Consider the following 24,879-nt stretch of genomic DNA (forward strand, 5'->3'; position numbering starts at 1 on the left):
CCATCACGTCCTCCGTGCATACCTTACCTCAACTGGCCCCGGCCTCTTCTCTCGCTGCTGAATTATTGAAACGGCGACATGAAAGTTAATTTGCTAACTGTCTGTGCTTTAGCTGGCTAAACTCAGCCGAGAGGGCCTCGTCTCTGGAGGCGAGGGGGGAGAACGGGGAGGCTGGATGGGGCAGCCCGGGGCTAAATGTCAGGTGCGTTTCCTCGGGACGAGGCGATGGGAGAGATCTCCTTGATGTTTGGACATGGAGCAAAGTACTTGTTAGGGGCCGCATGAGGTTAAGGGCCAGGAAAGGAGAGAAGATCAGAGATGGCCTTGTCGATTTTCTTTTACCTCGGCTATACAGCCCAGCCAAGCTGGAAACCTGTTGCAAATGATATTGTAGCTTAAGAGAGGGAGCGTGAGAAACAGACAAAAGATGCGCTGCTCGGCTTTGTGGCCGTTTTAATATGAACTCGCACACCAGCCTTGATATCCAGTCAGCAGTCAAAGCAAAGGTCAAACGTACCTCCTCCCACGCAGGCCGCTTCTCATCGTGTAATTTGCTTCGGTCCACGTTGTTGTAGAATTTCGTGGAAGGAGAGAGTGAAGGAGAGGAAACGTGAGACGCGGGGGTTTGACGCCGCGTGGTTGCGGTTTGTCTTGTAAAGCATCTCATCTTTTATTCCTGAGTGACATGTGTAACAGGGTTCGCGGGGAGGGAGTTCAGGTTTACCGTGTCCGCAGAGGGAAAGGCCCAGGCCCTGACCTTCAGTTTCCCCCCTGACACAGCTCTCCTGTACCCAACATTCACCTCCGTGTCTCCTTTACCTACACCTGCCCTTCCTCAGCTTGCAAAGAAAAAAGAAGTCTCCTCCTCCAGCCGAGTTACACTTACTGCTTCTGACAGGGTAACAAAAGGTGTCCCCTGAAGCCTGGATTGAATGAGTGTTTTTAAATAATGCATTGCAGCTGGGGCAGGTGCCCATCGCTGGGGCATAGAGCCCCTCAGATCACGCCAGGCTCCGCCATGAAAATTTCATTGCCGCAGTGCTCATGGGAATCTCTGTTCGATGCTGTACAGTGTGGACAGGGCTCGATGTAGGAGCTGACGCCTGCCGCGGGGTGTTTCACACATTTTTACATTTTACACCAACGGACTCCCCATTTTACCCAGAGCTCGGGAAACTCCGACGCCTCCCTGCACCGTCCAGGGTGAAAAGCACAGACGAAGGTTCACGTCAAGTGACTGACCAAAAAAACACCAACAAGAAAGAAAAAGGACAAATCTGATCGATAAAGTGCGAGTGTTAACATCCACCCTCGGTTCTGCAGTTACTGTTTGTTTAACTCTATGAAAGGAGAACAGGAAAATGCAGCTGCAAAAATCCTGAGAGAGGAGAGAGGACCTGTGGACACTGCAATTATTACCATGTGCTCACAGCTTTTAAGGTTTAAGGGCCCCAGTGAAATATATGTGGACCTCTTTTGTCCTGGGTCCGGCCCCTCGGGCAAGAGGCTGCCTTAACTTATGCCTGGAGTTTTTGGGGTCCTGAGAGAAACTTTGCAGTCACTACTTTACAACTCGTCTATGTTTTTTTTCCAGGTGAGAAAAATAATAAGTAATGAGTTAATGAAGAAAATTGAACATTAGCAGTTATTGACAGCTAGTGTATGTGAAGTACTGTAAGTTACTGGCCTACTTATGAAAAACCCATCTCATTTTATCGTTACATGTTATCTGCTAAACTGATGTAAATGTATATAAAAGTAGGAAACTTCATTTCTTTTTTGGGTCTGAAGCCAAACTTATGCCAATGGCAGTTTCATTACACACATTTTTCGTAAAACATACATCTGCACGTGCTTCCCTGATCACAATACACAACACTGATCAGTTTCACTTGTTGATACCAGGACAGCGTCTCCATTTAAGATCAATATTAAACATTTACAATAAGCGGTTTGCTCCCGCTAATCCTTTTCTCTACCGGAAATAATCTATGACCATGCCTTTCAGTCGTGACACTCCTTCATAGCAACACTGACCACGGCTCCATCATCACCACACAACATAGACACATACACACACGCACACTTTTATCAGCATTTTTACACTAAATACTTGTGGATACAGTTTTCAGTGATGTAAGAGTGAGAAATACGAGAGGCGATTACATCCAGTGTCTAACGCCACTTGAAACTGGTTTGGACCAGATGTGGCAGGTCCTTTTCTTCTTCACATTTGCAGTGAAATTCAGTGATATCTTTGAGAATATAAAGAATCGGGCTGATAACTCTGGCCCTGCTCATTATTGATTCATTCAGTATCATCGTGCGTTAACAGAAATATAACGCTCTCTGTGTGTGTGTGTGTGTGTGTGTGTGTGTGTGTGTGTGTGTGTGTGTGTCTGCTCTGGCCTTGACGCATGTGATCAGCTTAAAAAACAGTGGCCCATCATACACAAAAACACAGCAGCTCCCCTCGACTTGGTGTCATACCTGGAGTTTACTGGATACAGACGATTGCCGGCTGTGTGGTCGGTCTACTCTCCACTGAATTGCTTCTTTGTGCCGACAAAGGTTGTTTATGTCCGACATATTCTGAGTGACGGGTCCGTGTGTGTCCTTCTGCAGGTTCAACAACTGAGCTGTTGGTTATATTGTCGTAGTCGACATTATTGTTATGAAATACTTTTTCTTTAGGCTTGCCTCTGAACAATCTGCTGTCTTATATTAACTTTCTGTCAGTTTGCTTCTTCACTTCAAAACTGAAACGGTAAAAGGAGTTTGTTCAACATGTGGGAAATACACTGATTTCTTGCACAGTTGGATAAGGATATTGATAATTGCTTAGCTTTGCATAACGACTCTAAATGAGCAACATTGAAGGGTAGAAATGACACTTTGTGATTTTACAGGAGGTTCTACTGTATATCTGACTATTTCTTGTCAGCGGTGTCTTCATGGTGTCTTGTCATCTTGTTGCCATGACGACCAGACTTTTACCTGCTATGCGAAATTGAATGAATGAATTTCACTTCACATCACAAAAACTGAACTGGAAATTGACGTGTGTTTTATTCTCGGGCAAAAAACTGCAGAATCAAAATTTGCATGACCTGTTTAAAATCATGTAGCCAAATCGCTACAAATTATTACTTTTATTATGAAATGATAAGTATAATTTATTGTCACTGTGACTTGAACTTTCCATTCGTCACTGCTACACTGTTAAAGCCCTTTTGGGTAGAATGCAGGATACTGACAGAAAATTGTTGAGCGCTAAAAGATGTATGACAAAGTTTCACTGTCTACTCTGAATCAAAGGACTCCTTGTCATATGAAACTTTTCGGCCCTTTGCTGCTTGTAGCAGCTGTGATTTTGTTGTTGATTCTGCATACGGTTGACTCCTAGCATTTTTCACAAACATCCAAGTATCTGAAACGCATTTGAGATTGATGGAACAAGTCAGGGGCTGGAACTTAATAATTTGTCGAGGACGTGAGATTCATGGGACACTCGTATGTTGTTGCTCTGTGTCTGCTGGTGATGTTACAAGTTATCTGTAAAAGCTTGATAAGCTGAACATGTTGTTTAGCCCTTCTTCCCCACCTCTGTGCCTGATGCATACATAAGCATGAACACCTTCAATGACAGTAATCCAGCAAAGATTGTGGTAATATCTGAGAGTCCAACCTCTGCCACATCTGAGGATTTTTTTGTTTCTCTTCTCTCCGTGTTTTTTTTTTTTTCAGCGTCGACAGTTTTGTTTTCAGCCTCTGCGCCTCAACAGCAGCGTTCCTAAAACCACGGGGATGTGGCTGAGTGCCACCGAGGCTCTTTAGCTCTGAGCTGCAGAGCTTTACATCACACATTCACAGCCCCTCCGCAGTCTATATGATCTTCATACTGTAAAATCTTGTTTATCCAAGCTCCATCTCAAATGATACTGTGATGGCTTTCTGCCAATGGTGCACATTTGCCGGACTCTGAGTTGGTGGGCTACATGAAGTGTGACAGGTTTAGGGATGAACAGAGAGCGTGAGCTCATTTTTTCCAAACTGTGAAATAATCTTTTTAAGGATCAGGGTTATCCAGAGTGAAGTGAGGAGATCTGAGGAGCAAACGGAATAAAAGATGTGAACCCTAACACTGACCTCTCTTTTTCTCTCTCTCTCCCTTTCTCTGTTTTCCAGGTTAGCTCTATATGTGTACGAGTATTTGCTGCATGTCGGTGCACAGAAATCAGCACAGACCTTCCTGTCAGAGGTAAGAAGCTCTTTCAGTCTGTTCATGACGGTGATGATAGTGATTCCCCATCCATTGTATGACTGGAATTCACATTATATATATATATATATATTGTTCTGGGTTCAAGGAGCTGTTGAGCAATAATTACCACAAGCCAAGGTCTGTACTTTAAAATACTGTGCCAATATTATTACGTTAGTGGGCCAAGCCCTGTTTTGTTTTTTTTAAATAGTGGCTTAACAACAACTGTGTTCTTTTTATTGCTTATTAATTTGGGAGAATGTAAACATGGCATCAGTTGGGCTACTTAATGTGATTAGCCGCCCTTCATTATTAGCTCTAATTTGTAATCATAAACTCTGTATAATTAGAGCAGCTTGACATATTGTACGCATGTGTTGTCGCTCGCCTTCTGCTGTGACATTTAGAAAACGCAGCCGGTCCCTGGTAAGTTAAATGGAGTGTACCTTTAGTGTTTGAAACTATTCCAAACATATCCATTTGTCCCGCCTCGTGTTAGGCCCCTGAACTGTGGAAGACGTGCAGGCCTTAATGTGTTGCATCCTCTTCCCCTAATGGACATCCTCTCTGCTAATGGCCTCGTGTCCAGGCCTTCTCCTGCACAACACCTCTGCTGCCCACTGGCTTTATTCAGTTCCACTTAATACACTCCCCAACACTGAGAGAGAGCCTTGATGGCAAGCAAGGGCAGTTCTAAATCATTCAACATCAATACTGAAATCCTTTGTCTTTCATTTCACCTGGTGTGCTCTGTGTATAAGCTGTTTTCAGAAGTCTAGACAGTTTCCTGAACTTTTCCGGACTTTTTTTTCCGGCCCCCCTAGTGAAATTTCTGTCTGAGTCAGCTCATGTGAGAATAAAGCGGGAAACTCTCCGGAAGATTCATGGCAAGCCAGCGGGCGCGCTGCCCAAGACGCCAACCTTTGCCTTAATGTTCTGGAAATGTTCATGCTTTCGCAACACGTCTGACTCTCCTGCTGCCTTGTTCATACGTGAATGACATTTCCGGAGATCAGGTCTGAAAACAGCTGTGGAGACACTGTTTTACCCGAATAAGCTTACGGGTATGAGCTACATAGACAATGAGCACATGCAGAAGTGAGTCTACTACTAAGTAGAGGCCAGCAGTTCAGCCGGGCACCTGTAAAGGTGTGAGAAACAAGCTTAGGTCAAGTTGGAAAGATGAGTTTTGAAGCTGCTTTTTCCTGATTTTGTGCTCATTTGCTCGTTTGCTCGGAGTTCTGCCCCAATTTCAAAAGTCGGGCTTGGAGTTATCTCTTCCTGTTGAGTTTAGAAGGCTTCGGATTTTTTAAGGAATATGAGACAAAAATAGACAAAATAGCTCACAAAGAAAATGAACGTGCCTTAAATCAAACTTGCTCAATCAGACACAGTCAGACAGAAATTGTTTTAGGCAGACAGGCCCGGCTGATGGAAGCCGTCCCAGCTGCTAACAACCAGGAGTGGACGTCTAGAATACGAAGCGGAGATATGGGAGCAGCGCAGGGAGATTAAGTGGTCGGCCTGCCGGGAGCACCGCTGATTTCAGAGCCCTTGTGGGTGAATCTTCTTCCAGAGATTGAGTGTTACTGGTGAGCTGTTGGAAAGGGGGGAAAGTTAAGGCTCGCAGGCAACCTGAGGTGCACACACATTGATCCACACGCACTGAGATGGCCTCAAACAGGAATTAAAACAGCATCCACATAGACAGGAATTGAAAAACACACAGTCCATGTCCACAAGGCATGCATGATAAGATCGTCCGAGTCCATTTGACGCTAGTTGTCTCAGATGATGCTCGTTGATTTTGTTCATTCCAACCACAGCTTTGTTTTTTATTAGGTTGTCTTGTATGGTCAAACTCAGAGTATTAGGATTAGACAGATAGTAGCGGGTACATCCGAGCAAACACTGCAGCTTGACCTTCCACCTTTTCGCCTTCATGTGGTTCTGGCTGCAGGCTTTAGAGTGTCGAGGGATTTCTCATCAGTGTTTGCAGAGAGGTTTCAAACAGACAGAATTGTTATACTCGTCTACGTCACTCAACATGCAATGACTCACTCATTGTTCTTTTCTTCAATCACCGACCTGATCACCCTCTCCTGCTTTGACCCCCTTCCATCCCCCTCGCTCCATTTTTCTATTTAGATGAGTTCCCTCTATGCTTCCTCCTGTTAAACCTCCTCACCGCTTACTTCCTCCTTGTTTCCTCGCCATCTCCTCGCCGCTTCCTTCTCACGATAGTGACTAAGAGTGCTCAGTGCACTTCATTGAGACTGTCCATCTGTGCTGAGCAGCTTATCACAACCCATAGTTACGTATTATTGTTAGGCAAATTTTAATAATGTAGCCCTGTATTCATTATGACGGGAGGAAAGTAGGAGGTCGAGGAGGATGGATGTGTCAACCAAATGCAGGACTTTCACACAGGAGACCGCTGTTTGTCTCCCGCGTGAAAACAGTAGCTGGTATAGTTTCTTTTATCCATGACCATCCTTTAACTTTGTGGCGACGAAAGAACTCTAACCTCAACGTCACACTTTTACTTTTTCATACTTTCATACAACCAACCATCCAACCAACCAACCAGGGTCTTTCTGTGTGGACTTTGCATGCTATCCCAGTGTATGTGTGGGTTTTTCCCAGTACTCCGAATTCCTCCCATAGGTGTGAATGGTTGTTTGAGTTTTTAAGAACATAAAGAAAAACGTCTTCAGTAGAGTATGTACAGTGCACATACTCTATGTGTGAGTATGTGCCATTAAGAAAACAAATGCATTGCTGACAATGAAAAAATTCCTTTAAAGGAATCCATGTGTCATGAAGAAAGAACATGCACACAAGTACAGGTTTGAATCAATTCTTACTCACGGTACTACATTCTTCTTTTGAAAGTGAGTAAACAAAAGAGATCAAGGTTTTTCTCTTTGTCAAAACACAACAGAAATTTCTAGGATACTTTAAAACAGCTGGGAAATCTCTTGAGGCTAACAGTAGAAGATAGCCAATGTATTCAATAATGTCTACAATTTAAAATAAGAAAGATTCCCACTGTATTTGTGTCTTTTTTCTATATTTGCAGTGTTTCTTTCTTCATCCAACCTCCAACGTATGCGTTGCTGTTAAAGGGTTGAAGATGTTTTCTTAAGCAACAGGCGGTGCGCTCTCATCCAGCTCAGCATCTTGACCATACGCACGCACGCACACACACACACACACACACACACACACACACACACACACACACACACACACACACAAACACACACACACACACACACACACACAAAAACATGCACAAATGTTTCAATAGATAAGGGACTTCTATCCTCGCAGGTTGACTGAAGGCACACATGCACCTGCTCGGTGCCATCTAATGAGAGCCCTCTCACCTGGACCCTGCCTCAATTTGCCTCTGTTCTTTCGCCAGTGAGAAGCACACACACACACACACACACACACACACACACACACACAGACACATTTATAGTATAGACACAATGCACTCCTCCCCAGGAGGACTGCCACTCTGTGCTCTCCTGCACAGTGCAGCACTCAGCTCTTTAGCGGCATTAAATCAACAGGCCCACACCCACATTCGGCACATCACACTGCTATAAACTGCACTGGGGAAATCTATAGAATAGACACTCTAATAGAAATCTGAGGCTTGGATCTGTTTATATATATATATATATATATATATATATATATATATATATATATATATATATATATATATATAAAAATATACTTAGAAATAGAGAAATCTTGCTGCTCTCATGCTGTCCTCAGCAGACTCGCGGTGAATCATCTCTCAGACTGTCTGCACTGATTCTATGTTTGTGTGTGTGTGTGTGTGTGTGTGTGTGTGTGCCGAGTCACGTCAGTGGGAGTGTGTGAAGCAGGCAGCAGGTCTGCTATCTCTCACTGGATCTTATCTTTGTGTCCAGATACAGGCAGCAGCTCTGCTGGTTTGTGAGGGCAGTGGAGAGGGCTGCTGTTTCAAGACAGTCACACTGTCTTATCCACAAACTTCGCGCTGCACTTCACTTCACTGCACTGCACTGCACTGCACTGCCCGTCGGCCTATTTTTCCATCTGACTATTGCGCTGTCTGTCTCGTGTTGGGAGGACGGTTGAGCAAAATGATTACATTATGCATAAATGATGCTGCGGTGTCTTAATATTTCATTTCCCTCCTCTGTCTCCTCCCCTCAACCCCTTCCCCCTTTCCCACTCCTTTCTTTCAGATCCGATGGGAGAAGAACATCACACTTGGGGAACCACCGGGATTTTTACACTCATGGTGGTGGTATGTATACATTGATCCTCTCTCCTTTTTCTCAGTCATGGCCACACGTACACACGCACATGTTTTTTCAACAGCCCACAGTCGTACTGTAGAAGTACTCTTGATGGTCTGAAAGAATGTGAAGGGGTGGAGAGGCACAGTAATTGCTGGGAATGCTAAGTGCATTATCTCACACGTGTGTGAGTGCCGTTCTCCTGGCGTCCCTCTGATTGACAAGCAGGCTAACTTCCTTTGCTCAGTTATTTAAACTAAACCATAAAAAAAAATACCCGGTCAAAGTCAAAATCTGTACTGTATGTGTGAACACAAATGTCACTGTCAGGTCATTGTCAGGAGAATAAACAGAGAGAGCGTCTGCTTTTGTACACTGGCACCATTTAAAGTATGCTGAATTAATTATCAGCCCTGTGACCATGGCTGTACAGACCGCTTACATTGGATTATTTGTAATAGCGGAGAAAACCTAAATAACTTGACAACTGTCAACTGTCAACTAAGTTCAGGAGAAGTAAGGAGCCTCTCTTCTTTATGATTTCTGGATCAGGATTGCTGGGGGATTTTATGTTTTTGATGGACATCAGAGATAGTGAAACTCTCAGACAGTGAAAGTCACATCAAATCTGAAGATATGTGTATCATGCCTGTGTGTTCAGATTCGGACAAGGAGTGCCAGTTTGGATGCAAATTGCAGCCTTGAGGTTTTTAATGTAACTTACAGTAATTGCAGTTTGAAACATCTGCTCCACTGTAACGTTTTTGAGACTTATAAAAAAAAAAACAGTTTAAGGCTCTGATGTGGGTTGTCCCTCTTTTCCTCCTGCTTGTTAAAACAAATCTTGTCAGATCTGTTAATGCCAGAAAACAGTGTTTCCGATCCTGCTGGAAGAATGGGGTTGGCGGGCTTAGACACTGACACATACACTGTTTCTCTCCACGTCTGATTAAGAGGGAATGGGGAACACCCAAATGTAGGATTCCCCCTCTCTAGCTGTCAGGCCAAGAGCTGGAAAATCCAACGTTAAGTCAAAGAGTAAGACGCAGAACGGCAAGAAGGAGGAAGCTGGGCGGCTGGGTGGGATGCAGACAAAGAGACAAGTAGGCAGACAGACAGGGAGGCTGAGGCGCTGGATCCTTAGCAAGGCAAAGCATGAGAGGCAACGAGAGCCAGGATAAGAGGTTTGACAGGGCCCGCTTTGTTTGTCATTCATGCTATCCTGCTCATCCGCAAAGCCCCCTGGCTGGCCCTGTGTAATAAACCCGGACATGCGGCTTCATTCATTCATCCTCTTTGGCCCCAGCGTGTGTTGTAATTGTGCAGCCTGTTGACACAGTTCATAATGGTCCTTTAAGAGCCTGGCTTCTCTCGACCTGACAGCTCTCAATTGGACAGCTACCAGTAATACTGACAGAATGACATACACAAACATACAGCACAGTGTAAGTTTGCTCTCGCCTCTGCCCAAACCCCAGGGAGACCGGGGACTGTGTTCGTTTGCATGTGTGTGCGTGTGTGTGTGTGTGTGTGTGTGTGTGTGCGTGTGTGTGTGTGTGTGTGTGTAAGAGAGGGAGAGTGGAAAATTGAAAGGGAAACTATTCTCGTGTTTTTTCTGACTATAGATGTACAGTATTTCAGTGTGTGTGTGTGTGTGTGTGTGTGTGTGTGTGTGTGTGTGGGAGATGACCTTGTGTGTGTGTGTGTGTGTGTGTGTGTGTGTGTGTGTGTGTGCGTCGTAGAGAGCAGCAGTTGGAGAGTAGGCTGATGATTAGCCAGACTGAGCAGGGCAGGGCTCCAGTGAAGTATGACCTAGCTGAGGGGCGTCTGTCTGGGCCACGCAGCACGTGGACGGGGAAGACTCACTGGGGGTGGGGTCTGGGGGGTCGGCTGGGAGGACTGGGGCGAAGTTCTCTGTCCACCCCTATGCCACCCAGCAAACCCCCCTCCCCTTTCAACCTCCAGCCTCCCCCAAAACAAAAGCTCCAGATGGTAGGAAAGCCACCAACCTCCCTCATCCCTCACCCTTCGCTCCCCCTCCCTCAACCTTTGTCTGGAGGCCTGTCCCTTTGTTTGCGGAAGAGAGACCCACGAATGGATTAACTCTTTGCATTCCAGCCTCTTTTGTGTTAAACAGCCAAATCTAAGACCCCGACCCCACCGCCACCCCAGCCCCACCGCTGTTGTCCCCTCCTCAGCACCTCGCTGGGGTTTTCTTCCCTCCTGTCTCTGCCTCTGTGGCTGTTTCCTGTAGGACGCCGTTAGTAGGGGGGGGGGGGGGCTTCAGAATAAGACCATGGCTGTAAGAGGGGGAGGGGGAGCGAGGCTGGTGGTGGGGGTCACTCATCCACATCTGTTGTTATGGGTGGAGGGATAAAGAAAAGGCTCAGCGAGGACTGCAGGTGTTGATTGTGTCATTAGCTCCCTTTTTATTGGCTGCCACTAGTTGTCTCCTCCTTATCCCAAAATCGATTGCTTTACCAGTTTTCACTGGATGGCCCCTGAATCCTCAGCGCGCACACCCCCACCCCCTTCACTGAAGACATTAACACACACATGAAAACCTCAGCACAACAACAGTATGTTGAGGGATCCTCTGTGTGATAGCCTCTGGCTGAAATTCTTGTTTGTGAGGTTCAGAGAAAACAGTGAGCGTGCGACCGTCCTCTGCTCCCAAATGTCTGTCCTGCTCTTTGTAAGCACAGGTATCAGACTTTCCTTCAACCTTTCTCCTTTTTTTCTCTCCTCGTCTAATTTTCCTCCTCTCTTCACTCCATATCGTTCATATTGTAAATACGAGCAGCAGCGTTGGAAAAAAAACATTCACATCAGCATCCTAACTGCAAATCAGAGTTGGCGACAATGGGGATTTCTGACAGATGTGATGTTTCCCAATCGGTGAGAAGAAGTACAGTGTCAACAACATGGTAGCATCTTAATATAATCCAACATTATTACTGTTACAGGCCATGTCGCTGATATAGAAAGAGCTATTCACTGTTTGCACCTTCAGTTATTAATGAGCTGACACAAACAAAAGTGTTTCATTTAGCTTTTCAGAAAGTGACGAGAGCAACATTTATGGACATTTGTGTTCTGCCATACAACCCCGCCGGAAAATTTCAGGGAAATTTTCGGACTTCAGTGTACGTCTGAAAGCAGCTTTAGTCCACACCAACTCAAGTCTTGTAGAAATACAAGAATGCGGATATCAGGTACTTTTCTGAAATTGCAGATGCTGAGTTTCGGAATAAGTCGGGCTTGTTCACGCCGCCCAATCATATCTGCGAAAATCTCAGACGAAAAGAGCTCAACAAGCGATTTTGTGTCGTCGACTGCGAACCCTCTTGGCACACTGATGATTTGGTTACAGTAGCCGCTGTGTTGCACCTTCACATCTAATATGACCTCTGCTCCATTGAAGAGATGTTGCATGGTTTGCAGGCAGGCATCAGAGAATAGACGCTACTGTACAAGTGCCTTTAGAACAACACAGGCTAACTTACACATCACTATCATTTTTGCACCATGTGTGACAATGATTTTGCCACGCCACTTTCCTGTGTGATTGGACATTTTGCGTGTGGCTGTCCAAAAAGTCTCTCGAGTGCAGTGTGGCTCAGTGCAGGAATACACTCCACCTGTGTTACAGTGCACTGCACAGCTTCATTTATTTGCTGGCGACGCCATTCATCTTGTTGCGATGACAGTTGCTGTATTTATTAGCCACAGTCCAAAGGGAGTGTTCCTCATTTACATGGCACGGTGATGTTGTTGCCTCCTCCTGCTCGCTGAACGCTCGGCTGCTACCAGGAGAATAGCTGCTGCTCGAGTCAAGGTAATAAAGACAACTGGAAGCGTTGTGTTTCTCCGCCTTTGCTCTTTGATTGCAGCATTTTGTCCCTTCGTGAAGAGGCTGTTCTGATGAGAGGGGGAGACAGTGTGGTCGGCTCTCTGTCACTTTATTTATAAAATAAATGTTGGACTGGTTGTTTTACTGATGCTCTGTCAGCCGCCATATCTACATTTGTCTCCATATCTGTCTTCGTTTCTATTTCTTTTCTTTTCTCTTCTGACTGACTTACTGGTTAGATGGCTGGCCAGACACGCTCAGGATTATCATGTAGACCTGCCATCAGCAGCCCGTCTCTCCTCCTCTTTGTTTACTCTCCTTATTATAATGGGAATGCACATTGTAACCACTGCCTTTGTCAGAGCACAGTTAATTGCAAATAATTATCGTGATGACATTTAAATTTAGTAATTGTCTTCTTCTGGACCGCTGGACGCTAATCCTTTGCTCCTCTGTTCTGGATACAAAGTGCGTGTTTGTGTGTGTGGTGACAGTGCCAGCTCATGTTTTTTTTTTTAGCCTTGTTTCTCATTTGAATGAATAAAAAAAAAAACTTTGCAAGACTCTGAGCTGCATTTTAAATCCCTCCTGTGACCCTTCAGAGCGAGAGCGGTTAAAAGTTTCCTCAAATACCACCAGTTACTACGCATAATACCATTAAGAGCTTCCCATGATGAGAAGATTAGATGGAAATGATTAGATAATTGGATAGAAAATTTACTATTACAAGGGTTTACGGAGAACAAGATTTCTTTCAGATTGCTGCTGCTAATTAACTGCGTATGTTGACTTCCCAGATTTTTTCTGAAGATTAATCTGAAAAGGAATCGTCAACAACTATGTCATGGGCTTTGCCTCTGAAAGTGGGTGGGACTGCGACAGCCGAGCTAACAATGGTTACATCCAGATTTTGTCTTACAACACATGGTGTGGTAGAGAAGAAGATATTTTATTTTCCCCGACTACACCCAGGCCCTGAACATTTTATTTTTCAGAAAATCTGTGTTTAATTCCGACAAAAGTATCATGGTATAGTTTTGCTTGCGGATGAAACATTTCTTCACACCTAATGGCACCTTTCATTTCCTTTTCTTCCCTCTCTAACCCTATATGGAGAAAAAGGTATCCTATGTCAACCACCTAAAATAATATCAGAATAATGAAAGTCCTGGTTTCTACCTTTAGTCCCGCCCACCAGCGATCCTGCTTCAGATTATGCAGAGTCTCAGAATGAGATTTCCCCCGTGCGGCTCAAACAGACGCAGGTCAGCTGTTCAAATCGCAATATATTTCCGACCCGCAGGCCAGGAGATGTTAGATCACCTTGCTCCTTACCCCCTGTGCCTCTACCTGGTTGTGTCTTTCCAGTAACAAACTGTAACCTGCGTCCCGTTTCATTTCCCTGAGAGCTGATTGGATTTGCGATGGTCGCGCCGCCTCGCCACGGCTCGTCTGACAGAGCAGCAATCTCTTTAACACCAGCCGATAGATATGATAATGTACTCTGGCTTTATTGTCAGGTGACAGAAGGGCAGCACAACACACACACACACACACACACACACACACACCCAACATATGTGTTCACCACCATCTTTGCCCTCCTTGTTTGGAGGGAACCTCAGTTCTCGACGAAGGCCTCAGGGCACCAACTCTGTCTTTTAATCTTTAAATACTTTCATAACACATTTCCATTTTAGCTAATTTACTTTGAGAGGGCTGTACTTTGAGCTGCAGGGTTGAAATTGATTGTTCTTTTTATTTTTAGGACATCTATTGTTACACTCTTGTTCTCCTGACGCCCTCAAATAACAACAATCAAAAGGGGAGAGTATACACCAGTGATCACCAGTACTTAGTAATACCCGTATTTAGGATATAATGATATTAAACCGGGAAATCATACATTTTTCCTATGACGCGAAATGACCAACGTTTGACAGGGAGCTGCGGAGCGATTGTCTGACAGTTCTGGGCAATCAGCTAATATTTTCTGCTCCATTTCAAAGTCTGTCATATCAAGTGTCACGGCTGTTCCTAACATCAGCACAAAGAATGCATGTAACAGTTTATTTGCACCTTTAAGTGACAGCAATAATTTTCCTCTCATGAATTCAGCGGTTCGTGCTGTCCATGAAATCAATATCTCGAAGAAGGAGAACTCCTTAATGTGGACTGGCTTACCAGCTACTTAATTTCAGCGCAGTAATTAAGGCCCTTTTGGAGTGGGACCCGGTGCCCCTGCTGCCCTGGAGGAGTGGGATTGGTCTAATTAACCAATATGAGTACGGCTGATTGGGCAGTAAGTAACCTAATCACAGCTGATTGGTCAATAACCTGGCAGGTCAGCCGGGCATGCTGAGAGGAACACTTGGAAACTGTTCCCCCCTGAGCTGCAGGCTCAGTCAGAACTGTACAGTAGAGTCTGCACTGTATCTGACTAGATTCTTACACTGCATTTGAAAGGGGCTGTCAAACCGCAATACTTTGTGAAAAGTGTTTACAACAGTAACAGTTAAGTTAAGTATTTTTTTTTTAGGACAAATGCTGAAAAAAAAAATCTGTTTCCAGCTTATTGAAGCAAACATTTTTTGGTTTTGGACAGTTGGTAGAACAAAAAAGGCTATTTTTATTATTTTAAGTTGCTTTCATTTTTTTATGAAAATAAAAAAAGATGATTTCTGATTCATATCATAAGTTTGCTAATTTTTATAGTGTTTCATTTAGTAGGAAACAATAATTAACTTTCATATGTGTGTTGTTCTTAAACTGAAGACATTCATTAAATTGATGCATCAAAATTGTTTTGTTCTCAACAGACTCCTCCAAAGTTCTTGTACGGCCGTTTATATTAAAGTGCCATTAACCGCTGCTGTCACAGTTGTTCTTGTGACCTGATAAATAAAAATAAAGGATAATACTGACACGAGTCTCTCAGTGTGTGATCGCTCACTTTGGCTTTATGTTGATATATGACTCTTGCCTTCATCAATCACGAAAGGTGCTTTTGGGAATGCTGAGTAATCCTTTTAAACACTGTTGTTACACTGTTAGTTAAAGGAGTATTTTGGATCATATTCATACCAGTACTGAAACATTTCAAACACAACCTCACAATCTGCTTTAGCAGAATGGGTCGGATGGGTGTATCAGTTCACTTTAACACAGAGCACACAAACTTGTCTCCATTAGAGATTTGCAACAGTATCCACAACAGAAGCACAAGAGCCAGGTAATATGTCTCACAGGAAAGTGTCTAACCACCGTCGCTCTCTCTCTTCCTGTGTGCAGTGTATTCTGGGATCTGTACTGCGCTGCCCCGGACCGGAGGGAGACATGTGAACATTCCAGCGAGGCCAAGGCTTTCCATGACTATGTGAGTGAACTTCACCAACCCTCGGCTCGTGTACGAGGGACGCAAATAAACACGCAACCGCCACTTGGACACACATTTTCACACGTGGTTCCGAGCATATGCGAGCACATCCAGTGTGTATCAAAAAAAAAAAAATGGGGATGTTTCTGACTGTGATAACGCTGCTGGTTCTTGTTTTGACATGTTTCCTGCTGTCTCCGTGTCTGGTGTTTTCTGCTGCTGCAGCCTCTCGTAGGTGGGACAGTCTCCGAGGTAGACGTCTGAAAAACCCTGCTTTTTAAAAATTCACCATCTATGATCACCAGTTCTATATTTTATGGTGGTGTACAGACTTCCATCTTTGAATTTTTAACGTCTGGCAGAAGTCTTCTCGCCATTCCTCCTCATTTCACAAAAGCAACCTTAATCGGTTTCCTAACACAAGCGGCACGACGCCGTAGCTCAGCTGCTGGCCGCACTTCCTCAAACGCTGACCCCTGACCCCTTCGGGTCTCGGCGAAACTGTCAGCCTGAGGTGAAAGGTCGCGGCGCTGCCTGGCTATTTATTGGTCCACTCACTGTTTCTGTAGAGGTCGAAGCACATAAAGCAGCTGGGTGATAACACAAGCACATTAATGCACACATTCGCTCACAATACATATACTCACAGGACACATTTAGAGCTGGACAAGCTTCGCATGTTGTGGCTGCAGGGGATGGACAGGGCGAGGAAGGTCAGGGTCTCCAGCCCCCTTGACCCTCTCATCTTCTGAAGGGCTGGAGCAGTCGATCAGCGACCTACCACACACACACACACACACACGTACACACACACACACTCATTTTTGAAGAGCTGGTTGATGTGTGTGTGGATCAACTAGAATGAAAAGTCTTTGTTGATCCTTTCTTTACTTTGAAAGCCTTCTGTTTTTTTGGTTGAGTCATATTAAAAGAAGACTTTCTTTGGGCAAACTTGGGTTTGGACGTGCACTGAACGGTTCGCCTCTGCTACTAGATTATGATTCCAACTGGGCAGAAGTGAAACCTGAAAAAGATTAGAGATGCTGTTCTTACCATTGCCTTTTCATTCAGCCTGTGTTAGCCCATAGCCACTGGCCCATTCAGCTGAGCCCTCATATGAGGTTTGACAGCAAAAGTGTGAGCACATGTCAGCTGAACAGATTACATTTGTTGTGCATGTACTATGTGTGTGTGGGCACGTGTTGATGTGTGTGTGTGTGTGTGTGTGTGTGTCTCCTTTCCTGTCTCTGTGTGTGAGTGTGTTGGACAACCATAAGATTAATTACATGCTTAATTAAACCTAGTAGTTAATTAAATCTGACAACTGTGTCTAATTAATCTAAATGCCATATAATTTCCTACACCTTTCTCCAGAGGTAGGCCAGCTGGATACCTGCGTGTCAGCTCTTTAACAGCTCCTGTTTGACAGGTCTGGTCAATGTAAGGCTGAAGGTTTCAAACTTCCAAACTCTGCCACAGTAAATGTTTTTAAAAGTCCCACGTTTGAGTCTGCGGCGACGTAAATCAGTCGGAAGCACTAATTCCATTTTGTGTTTGACCACAGAGGGAGTTAATGAAACCTAGACTTTAATTGGAGTGCAGTGCTCACAGTACAGGAGTGAATGGGAGGCGCTGGAGTCTGGTGAGCGAGGTTTTTAACAGACAAACACATAACTGTGTTCTAAGTGTTGTCTGACCTTTGAGCTGGCTGCAGTTCAGGGGGTCAGAGTGAGCGAGCTGTCAGCTTGTGAGGGTTGATTTGTTGGTGATGCCTTTTTCACTGAAGTATCAGTTGTTAGGCTTTGACTCATTATTACACAATTTCCCCTTTTTATTTCCTTCTATGTTGTGTATAGGTTGGAAACATCACCTTCTTTTACAGTAATCCTTGATTGAAGCTTTATTATGTTAACACTGAGTAAAATATGCTAATACAATATTCAAATCCAGATATGCCAGATGTCTTGTGCATCATTTTTACACAAATTTCCTGAAAGTCAGACTCATACGTTCTCGCTTTGGAAAATTATTTACGAGAATTTAAAAGGAAGTCTCTCTGAACAGTATTTTGGCTACCCAGCAGGAGCTGGTTCCTTTGATGCAATTTTACTTCATAATAAAGGGATCTTATAATATGTGCTATCTTTGATTTGGTCTGTTGCTGATTATAAATGCTGGAACTTCAAATTGAACCCAGTGTCAACAGCAAATTGTGTCGGTAAAGTGTGTGTGCGTGCGCAGTGAGTGTGGCTGGGACGAGGTAAAAGGGAAGGTGTGAGTGAGCACATTCGCTTTTGCGGCTGTTTCTCTCTGTATGTGTGTGTGTGTGTGTGTGTGTTTGTGTGAAAGAGAGGAGAGCAAGTGTCAGGGTCAAAGCGTGTGAATCCCCAGGGTGGTGAGGGGTCTGTCTGTCTCTGATTAACTCTGGCTCCTTGGTCCCGGCAGACCGACGGCCTGATCAAGTCTCTATCACGGCCCCATGCTGATAACGGGTCCCTCATTCCCCCGAGTCGCCCGGGATCACAGAGCGAAAAACAACACGGCTCCCAGGAGTCACACACACACACACACACACACACACACAACCTGTGTGTTGCTCAGCAGGAATCTGTGAAGATTGTTTTTTTTTTTATACATAATTCATGGTCTTCTCTGGTAGCTATGCTGTCATTTTACAGTGAGAAAATATCCGCCCGGTGCTGTAACATAGATTCACAGAAAAAACTGTTTGCTAATTTGTTTCCTGGAACTAATTGTGTTGCTATGGGCAACATGGAGCCAGTCTTAGTTACAGATTTGGTTTGGCTCAGCTCAGTTTGGCTCAATTTGGCCCCGTTTGAAGGCCCCTCTTGCTCAGTCCTGTCCTGCTGGCCTTCTTTGAGAGCGATGATGATGTCGACTTTGTGGACTCTCCAGTTTTGGAAAGATAATGGAATATAATGTGCTAATCCTCAGATCTGGGGACTGGTTGACAGCTAATCCAGGGGAATGTGATGGGATTGGAGCCCTGGCCACACTCCCAGAACTGGAGGCCTCTGACTAGCTGGATCGCTGGTTGGCGTCACCCCTGGATGGTGAATCTGCTGTCGTAGCCACGCGTAAAAGCTCGCACATGCTGGCACATTTGTGTGCATATCACACACCCACACTCGTATGCAAATGAATGCTCACTCCGAGAGACGGCGGGAGGATACTGTATCATAGAGAGCTGCAGCAGCTTGAAGTCTTGTACCTCTGTAAAATCAAGTTGCCTCTCTTGTCGTCTTAATTTGTTGGAGTTGTGTTTCTGTCCCTCCACTCCACACTGCTGTTTAATCATGTTTATTTCCTAAAAGAGATCTGCACATCTTATAGCGGGAATTTGAATGTTCCTCAAAAGAGCGCTTTGTTGAGGGAACGTGTTTGATTACAAGAGCACGGCACGTCTTTAGTGACTCAATATGAATGATTAAAAGAGTGAGGCTTTGTGATGAAGACAGCATACATATTGACGAGTGAGCAGACACACACACACGCACACACACACACACACACACGCACGCAGACAAACAGTCTTTCAGGAAGTGATACACTCGGCCTTGTTGTTGCAGACATTTTTGCTTTGCCCCAGCCAGAGGTTGCAGCCCTGAACATCTGCGATTCCTGCCAATCTGGGTTCACTGCCGGCGGACTGTCACAGATTTAGTGCCACAAGTGCGTCATTCACATCGCAGTGCTTCACTGACTCCGCTCCGCTCCCGGCTCACTGATGAGATCTGTCATGATGATGGTCGAGATGGAGGAGTCAGATATGGGCAGCTGACATTTTTCCGTCGGAAGTCCCACCTTATGTGAGAATTTGCTGCACATTGGACTTTAAGAATTCTATTCATTGAAAGGGCTGACACTTTTACTTAAAATACAAAAAGGCTCCATTGATTAATCTTCTATCAAAACAGTTGACAATTCAATTTTGGTTCATCCCCGAAATCAGCAACTCGACTTATTGTCCGAGCTGTAAATCAATCAAACCACAGAAATTTCAATTAAAATTTGTGTTGCTGATCTGATCTGTTCCCAGCATGCAGTGCACAGCCTGTAGATACATAGACGGAGGTGCACTGGGGTCTGTTGCCGGGGGATTCTTTGAGAGGGTTAAACATTTGTTCGGCTGGACCACAGTAACAGGTGGCACAAGGGGAGGAGCTGCGCTCTGTAAACAACGGCTGACGGCCGAGCCTTTGTCTGGACGCCAGTGTGCGGTTTCCTGTATGCTTTGCATCTCCACGACTCCCCGTGTTGCGATACAAGGTGCTCTCTCTTTCTCTCTCTCTCTTTCTCACATCATTTAAGGCCACACGTCTGCTGAAACCCTTCCTTCCCTTCCACAAGCGTCTTTGTCTCTGTCCTTTTCTTTTTTCGCAAAGAAGAAATTTACTCATCCCGCACAGTTTTTTCCTACTTCAATTCCTCTCAGGTCTTTTTAACCACCAACAATACCCCCCGTCCCCCCGCCCCACCCCAACGCATCAGCCGCCTCCCCCTGCCGCTCTTTCTTTCCTCTCCTCCCCTCTGTTCCACGCTCTCTTTCCTACTCCTCCCCCCCTCTCTCCTCTTGCCTCCCCTCCCTCCCCCTCTCTCAGAGGAGATTGATTGGGTAATCTGGCCGGGTGCCAGCAGTGCCCGCTTTCTTGCTCGGGGGAAGGAGAGAAGCGGGGGCGACATGACGACATGCAGGAATAATAATAACATCCATAAAATAGGCAGAGTAGGTATGGATGGAGGGACGAGGGGAGAAAGAAAGGGAGAGCCGGGGTTGGCGTTGGCACGGCGATATCTTCTCCATACAGAATTTTCTGGCCTCTTCCAGTAAACGTAGCCCGCAACACACAAACGGCGTGCCACATCATTGTGTCTCCATTTCTGTCTGTCCCTATCTGTCAGCCCATCTCCCGCCCCCCCCGCCCGCCCCACACACACACACACACACCACCTCCGTTTTGCGCCCGTGTCGTCTTTTTAATATCAAACAGTGTGTGGAGTGCAGACTGCAGGCAGATGGGCGTTGAGCAAGAGGACGCTGTCTTTGTGTGCCGTTGTTTACCGTTGTTACCGTCTAAATGAAAAAGGCCAGTAGGCTCCTCTGCCTGTGTATACCTTTCCCTATCTGAGGGAGGCAACAAAGCCTGAAAGTGCTGCCCTCAAGCTGTGTGTGTGCGCCCGCTTGTGTGTGTGTGTGTGTGTGTGTGTGTGTGTGTGTGTGTGTGTGTTTGACTGGAGGTCTAGGAGCGACAGGAACAGAAGATCAAATATTGTTTATGATTCCCTTCCTCGCAGGTTCATTCTGGGCAAGTTTAAACTGTGCTGTGGTTTGGCATTTGATCTCGCGTGGAGCACGGGCTCCTGGATCTGTGTCTGACAGAGACAGACATGGGGACGGACAGACGGAGACCACAGACCAGGGACAGAGTCGGAAAGACAAGTGACTGGGGACTTTTTTTCATTTTTTTAGTTTAGTTTATCTGAGTCTTGGTTCTAGCTATGCTTTGCATCCTGCTAGCCAGAGCAGTGAAAATGCCACGAATCCGCCTGTGCAAAGTTATTGTAGAAGCCGAACCCCCGCAGCGTTCGCTTTCCCTCCTTGCATGCAGATTTCCATCCCAGTTCCATTTAATTTCCCTAACCCAGTTACCCATGAATGCCCTCTTCTTTGCAACATCATCATCCATACAATTTAAACGAATGCTTTAAATGAATACTACATTCTGGGAAATAGAGGCAAATCCTCGGGGCATTTGTTTATCTCTCCCAGTGAAACTCTGAGAAAGCTGGCTTTTTTTTTCTCCGGTTATTTCCAGGAAATAAATTATGCTTCAATAATAATTAAAAAAAAAAAGCAACATTCATCACTTGTCTGCCTCGACTGTAACCAGTTTACTGTAGATAATTGAAGTGAGCAATTAGTCAGGGGCTTGGAAGTTGGAGGGCGACCTTTAATGCCAGAGGTGTTTATGTCTGTGGCATCTTTGTCTGTGGCGTTTCTCCTGCCAAGCCTGCATCTCCTGACTGGGCTCAGACTCTTACAGACACACACACTCACACTCTCTTTCACCATGTTTGAAGTTCCCAGTTCCCCGGTGACTCCCAAACCACATCCACTTATCCATTTATCCATTGTGTTAAAAAAAAACCAGCAACCCTGTCCTGCACAACATGGCATAAATTACTGCAATTATGATCCTTAATGCTGTGTTCGCTTTTGCTTAGTTTGAACTTTCCTCTGGCAACCTGCGCTGACTTGGTGTTTTTCTTGCTCTGTGTCCCAAGTTCCCGAGGTGATGGTAAAACAACCTGGTGTCAGGTCAAAACAATGTGAGGTAACTTTCAGACATGAACTCCTTGTGGCCCGAGGCAGGACATGACGATTATTATGCTTCGAAAAAGCAGTTTATTTTGTTTATTTTGAGTGATTCTTCAGATTTCTCCTTCTGTATTCTCTGTACGGGCCCAATATTTCGAAGGGGCCGGCAGGAAAAGTGCGGAAAGATATCTGGAGCAACATCGGCGGACATTTGTGTTCTCACGTGCGGCCCCTCTGACTAAGTTCAGGAAAATGTCCGGACTTCAGTGCATGTCTGAAAGCAGCAATAGCGTTCTGCTGTTTAACTACTAAGTCAATTTCGAGGAAGCTTTTTGTCTTCAGAGTGAAGCGACGCTGCTCGTCTCCAGCCGACTTTTCCCGCTGCGGTGCTCCCTGTTCCCTGCTCCCAGAGCAGAGCTCGGAGCAGCGCTCCATTACTGCCGGTCCTCATTAGGCCTAAAACTGTGACGATGGTTACAGGGATTGTCAGGCGGGTCCCAGGGAGTGAAACCTATCTTTAAACATACACTCCCGCAGGTTAGCTGAGAAGCCCGTGCCTTCTTTTTACGCCAAGTCCGTAAATTGATTCAGCTCACACTGGCACAGTGGATGTCATACGAGAAAAAGTTGGATTTTTAAGTCGAGCTTGATTTCCTCGCTGTTGTACGGGTCGACAGGGGCACGTTAACTGTGTGTAGAGGAATTTGGCGGGATGTTGGGTGAAAGTGTGTTCACGACACTTTTTAGGCTTTGTGGATCAAATGGGATGAAAGACATCTGATGTCACAAATGATTCTTAAAAAAAACCACATATGTATTTAATAGTTTTCTGAAATAACCACAAGATTGTATTATTTTACCGAGAGTTATGTCTGCAGGTGTTTCTTTATTCCACCTGAGAGGCTAAATTCAGGGCCAAAAAAATGTCCTCGCTCACTGCTTTGAATGCACAGATACTGACCGAAGGCTCCTCAACTCTCTCCTCTCTCTTCTGGATTTTGGTGGTGGGACAGTCAGAGAACATTGTTCAGAGAGACTTTTTTATATGTACTAACGAACTGGTTGGATTGCTTTCCCGTCACCATCACTCTCAGGGTTTGATGACTTGGTTTTTCAGTGACCAACACTCCTAAACTGCCATCAATGTCATAACTTTAAGGTTACCTTGTCTGTTCTTCTTAGGTTTTAAGCTTGTTGTAACACAAGTGGCCACCTCAAACATAGAGTCCATTGGTTTTTATAAACAGGTTTTTCAAATCAGAAAGATTAATAAAGGTTGATTGTGGTTATCTAGAGTGAACAGGTGCTCTTGGTGTAGAGCTTTAGTCTTTAGTTTCAGTTACACACTTTTTATAAGGACACAGTAACAATTTTTTTTTCTAAAAGTCACTCGTGACTGATGTCTTTGTCCACTTCAACAATCTTTCTACTACTCTCTCACACAGGCGCGCACACACACACACAGACACACACACACACAGACACACACACACACACACACACACACACACACACACAGACACACACACACACACACACACACACACACACACACACACACACACACACTGTCCGGCCCATTTTCATTCGCCCCTGCCTCTCTTTGTGGCACTGGGAAGGCTTATAGCTGGCAGACATTGCAGCCTGGCACAGTGTGTCCCTGGCACAGCATGTGTGCGTGTGAGTGTGTGAGTGTGTGAGTGTGTGGTGTGTGTGTGTGTGTGTGTGTGTGTGTGTGTGTGTGTGTGTGTGTGTGTGTGTGTGTGTGTGTGAGTGTGTGTGAGGGGAAGTGTGTGTGTGTGTGTGTGTGTGTGTGTGTGTGTGTGTGTGTGTGTGTCTGTGTCTGTGTTGCACAGCTCTGCCAGTCCACCAGTCTGAAGTACCAGCTGGGCACCCAAACTAAACCAAAATAAACTGGCCACGCTACCAATGAGCTCACGGGTGGAAGCGCGTGTGTGTGTGTGCACGAGTGTGTTTGCTTGTGTTTGTGAGTGCACGCACATGTACATGTCTGCGTGTGTGCGGCGCTGATCAGACACCCCGCTTATTAAGTCTCATTGAACCGAGTGGTGAAACAAACACGGTCCTTCCTCAGATGAATGCCTGAGATGTTCGCCTGTCTCAACTTTGCATTACAACTGAAGCCCCCCCTGCTTGGATTAAAGACTAAAACAATTACAAAGACTTATTTGCAATTTAAATTCTCCCTAAATACAGACCTAATCCCCCTTTTTCAAAAGGCAGCAATACTGAGCGACTGCAGAATAAGTGTGTGAGGGAGACGCAATTCCAGCCTCTGCAGGAGTTTCTACTGCTAAAATAACACTTTAAGTTATGGGGGGGGGGTAATGAATGTGTTTTGAGCTGGTTGAGTTATACTTGGAGAACAGTTTGTTTCTTGCGTCTGTAATGACAGGACGAATGCACAGAATCAGCAGGGGAGTCACAAATGATTTTTCACGCCATTTGTGCGAAGAGACGCATCCTCGGAAGTTTCTGCATTTAATATTATTTGCACGTGTGTGTTTACACATTCACATGTGTGTGTGTGTGTGTGTGCGTTAAGGTGTGTCCCGATGGCGGGGGCCCCAATGAGCGTGCTTTACTGCTGCCCAGGGTATATTTACCGACAGTGACTTTAATGCAGTGTAATGATTATTTTTATTCCAGGTACTTCGGCAGCCCGTTCACTCTGAGTGGAATGACTCCCCATTGGCCCACTGATTACCTCTGTGACTG

At 45.2% G+C, this 24,879-nt stretch overlaps 1 protein-coding gene across 3 annotated transcripts in view; it reads left to right on the top strand.

Moving 5' to 3' along the window:
• The window catches only part of ssbp4 (single stranded DNA binding protein 4), a 78,382-nt gene that overhangs the window by 5,379 nt on the left and 48,124 nt on the right, over positions 1 to 24,879 (top strand). For all 3 annotated transcript variants that reach the window (XM_035648142.2, XM_035648141.2, XM_035648143.2), the window contains exons 2-4: positions 4,189 to 4,261; positions 8,518 to 8,579; positions 15,716 to 15,800. In XM_035648142.2, coding sequence (XP_035504035.1) covers positions 4,189 to 4,261; positions 8,518 to 8,579; positions 15,716 to 15,800 — 220 coding nt within the window. The remainder of the gene's footprint in view (positions 1 to 4,188; positions 4,262 to 8,517; positions 8,580 to 15,715; positions 15,801 to 24,879) is intronic.

The sequence above is a fragment of the Scophthalmus maximus genome, chromosome 13 (assembly GCF_022379125.1).
Source record: "Scophthalmus maximus strain ysfricsl-2021 chromosome 13, ASM2237912v1, whole genome shotgun sequence".
Taxonomy (NCBI): domain Eukaryota; kingdom Metazoa; phylum Chordata; class Actinopteri; order Pleuronectiformes; family Scophthalmidae; genus Scophthalmus; species Scophthalmus maximus.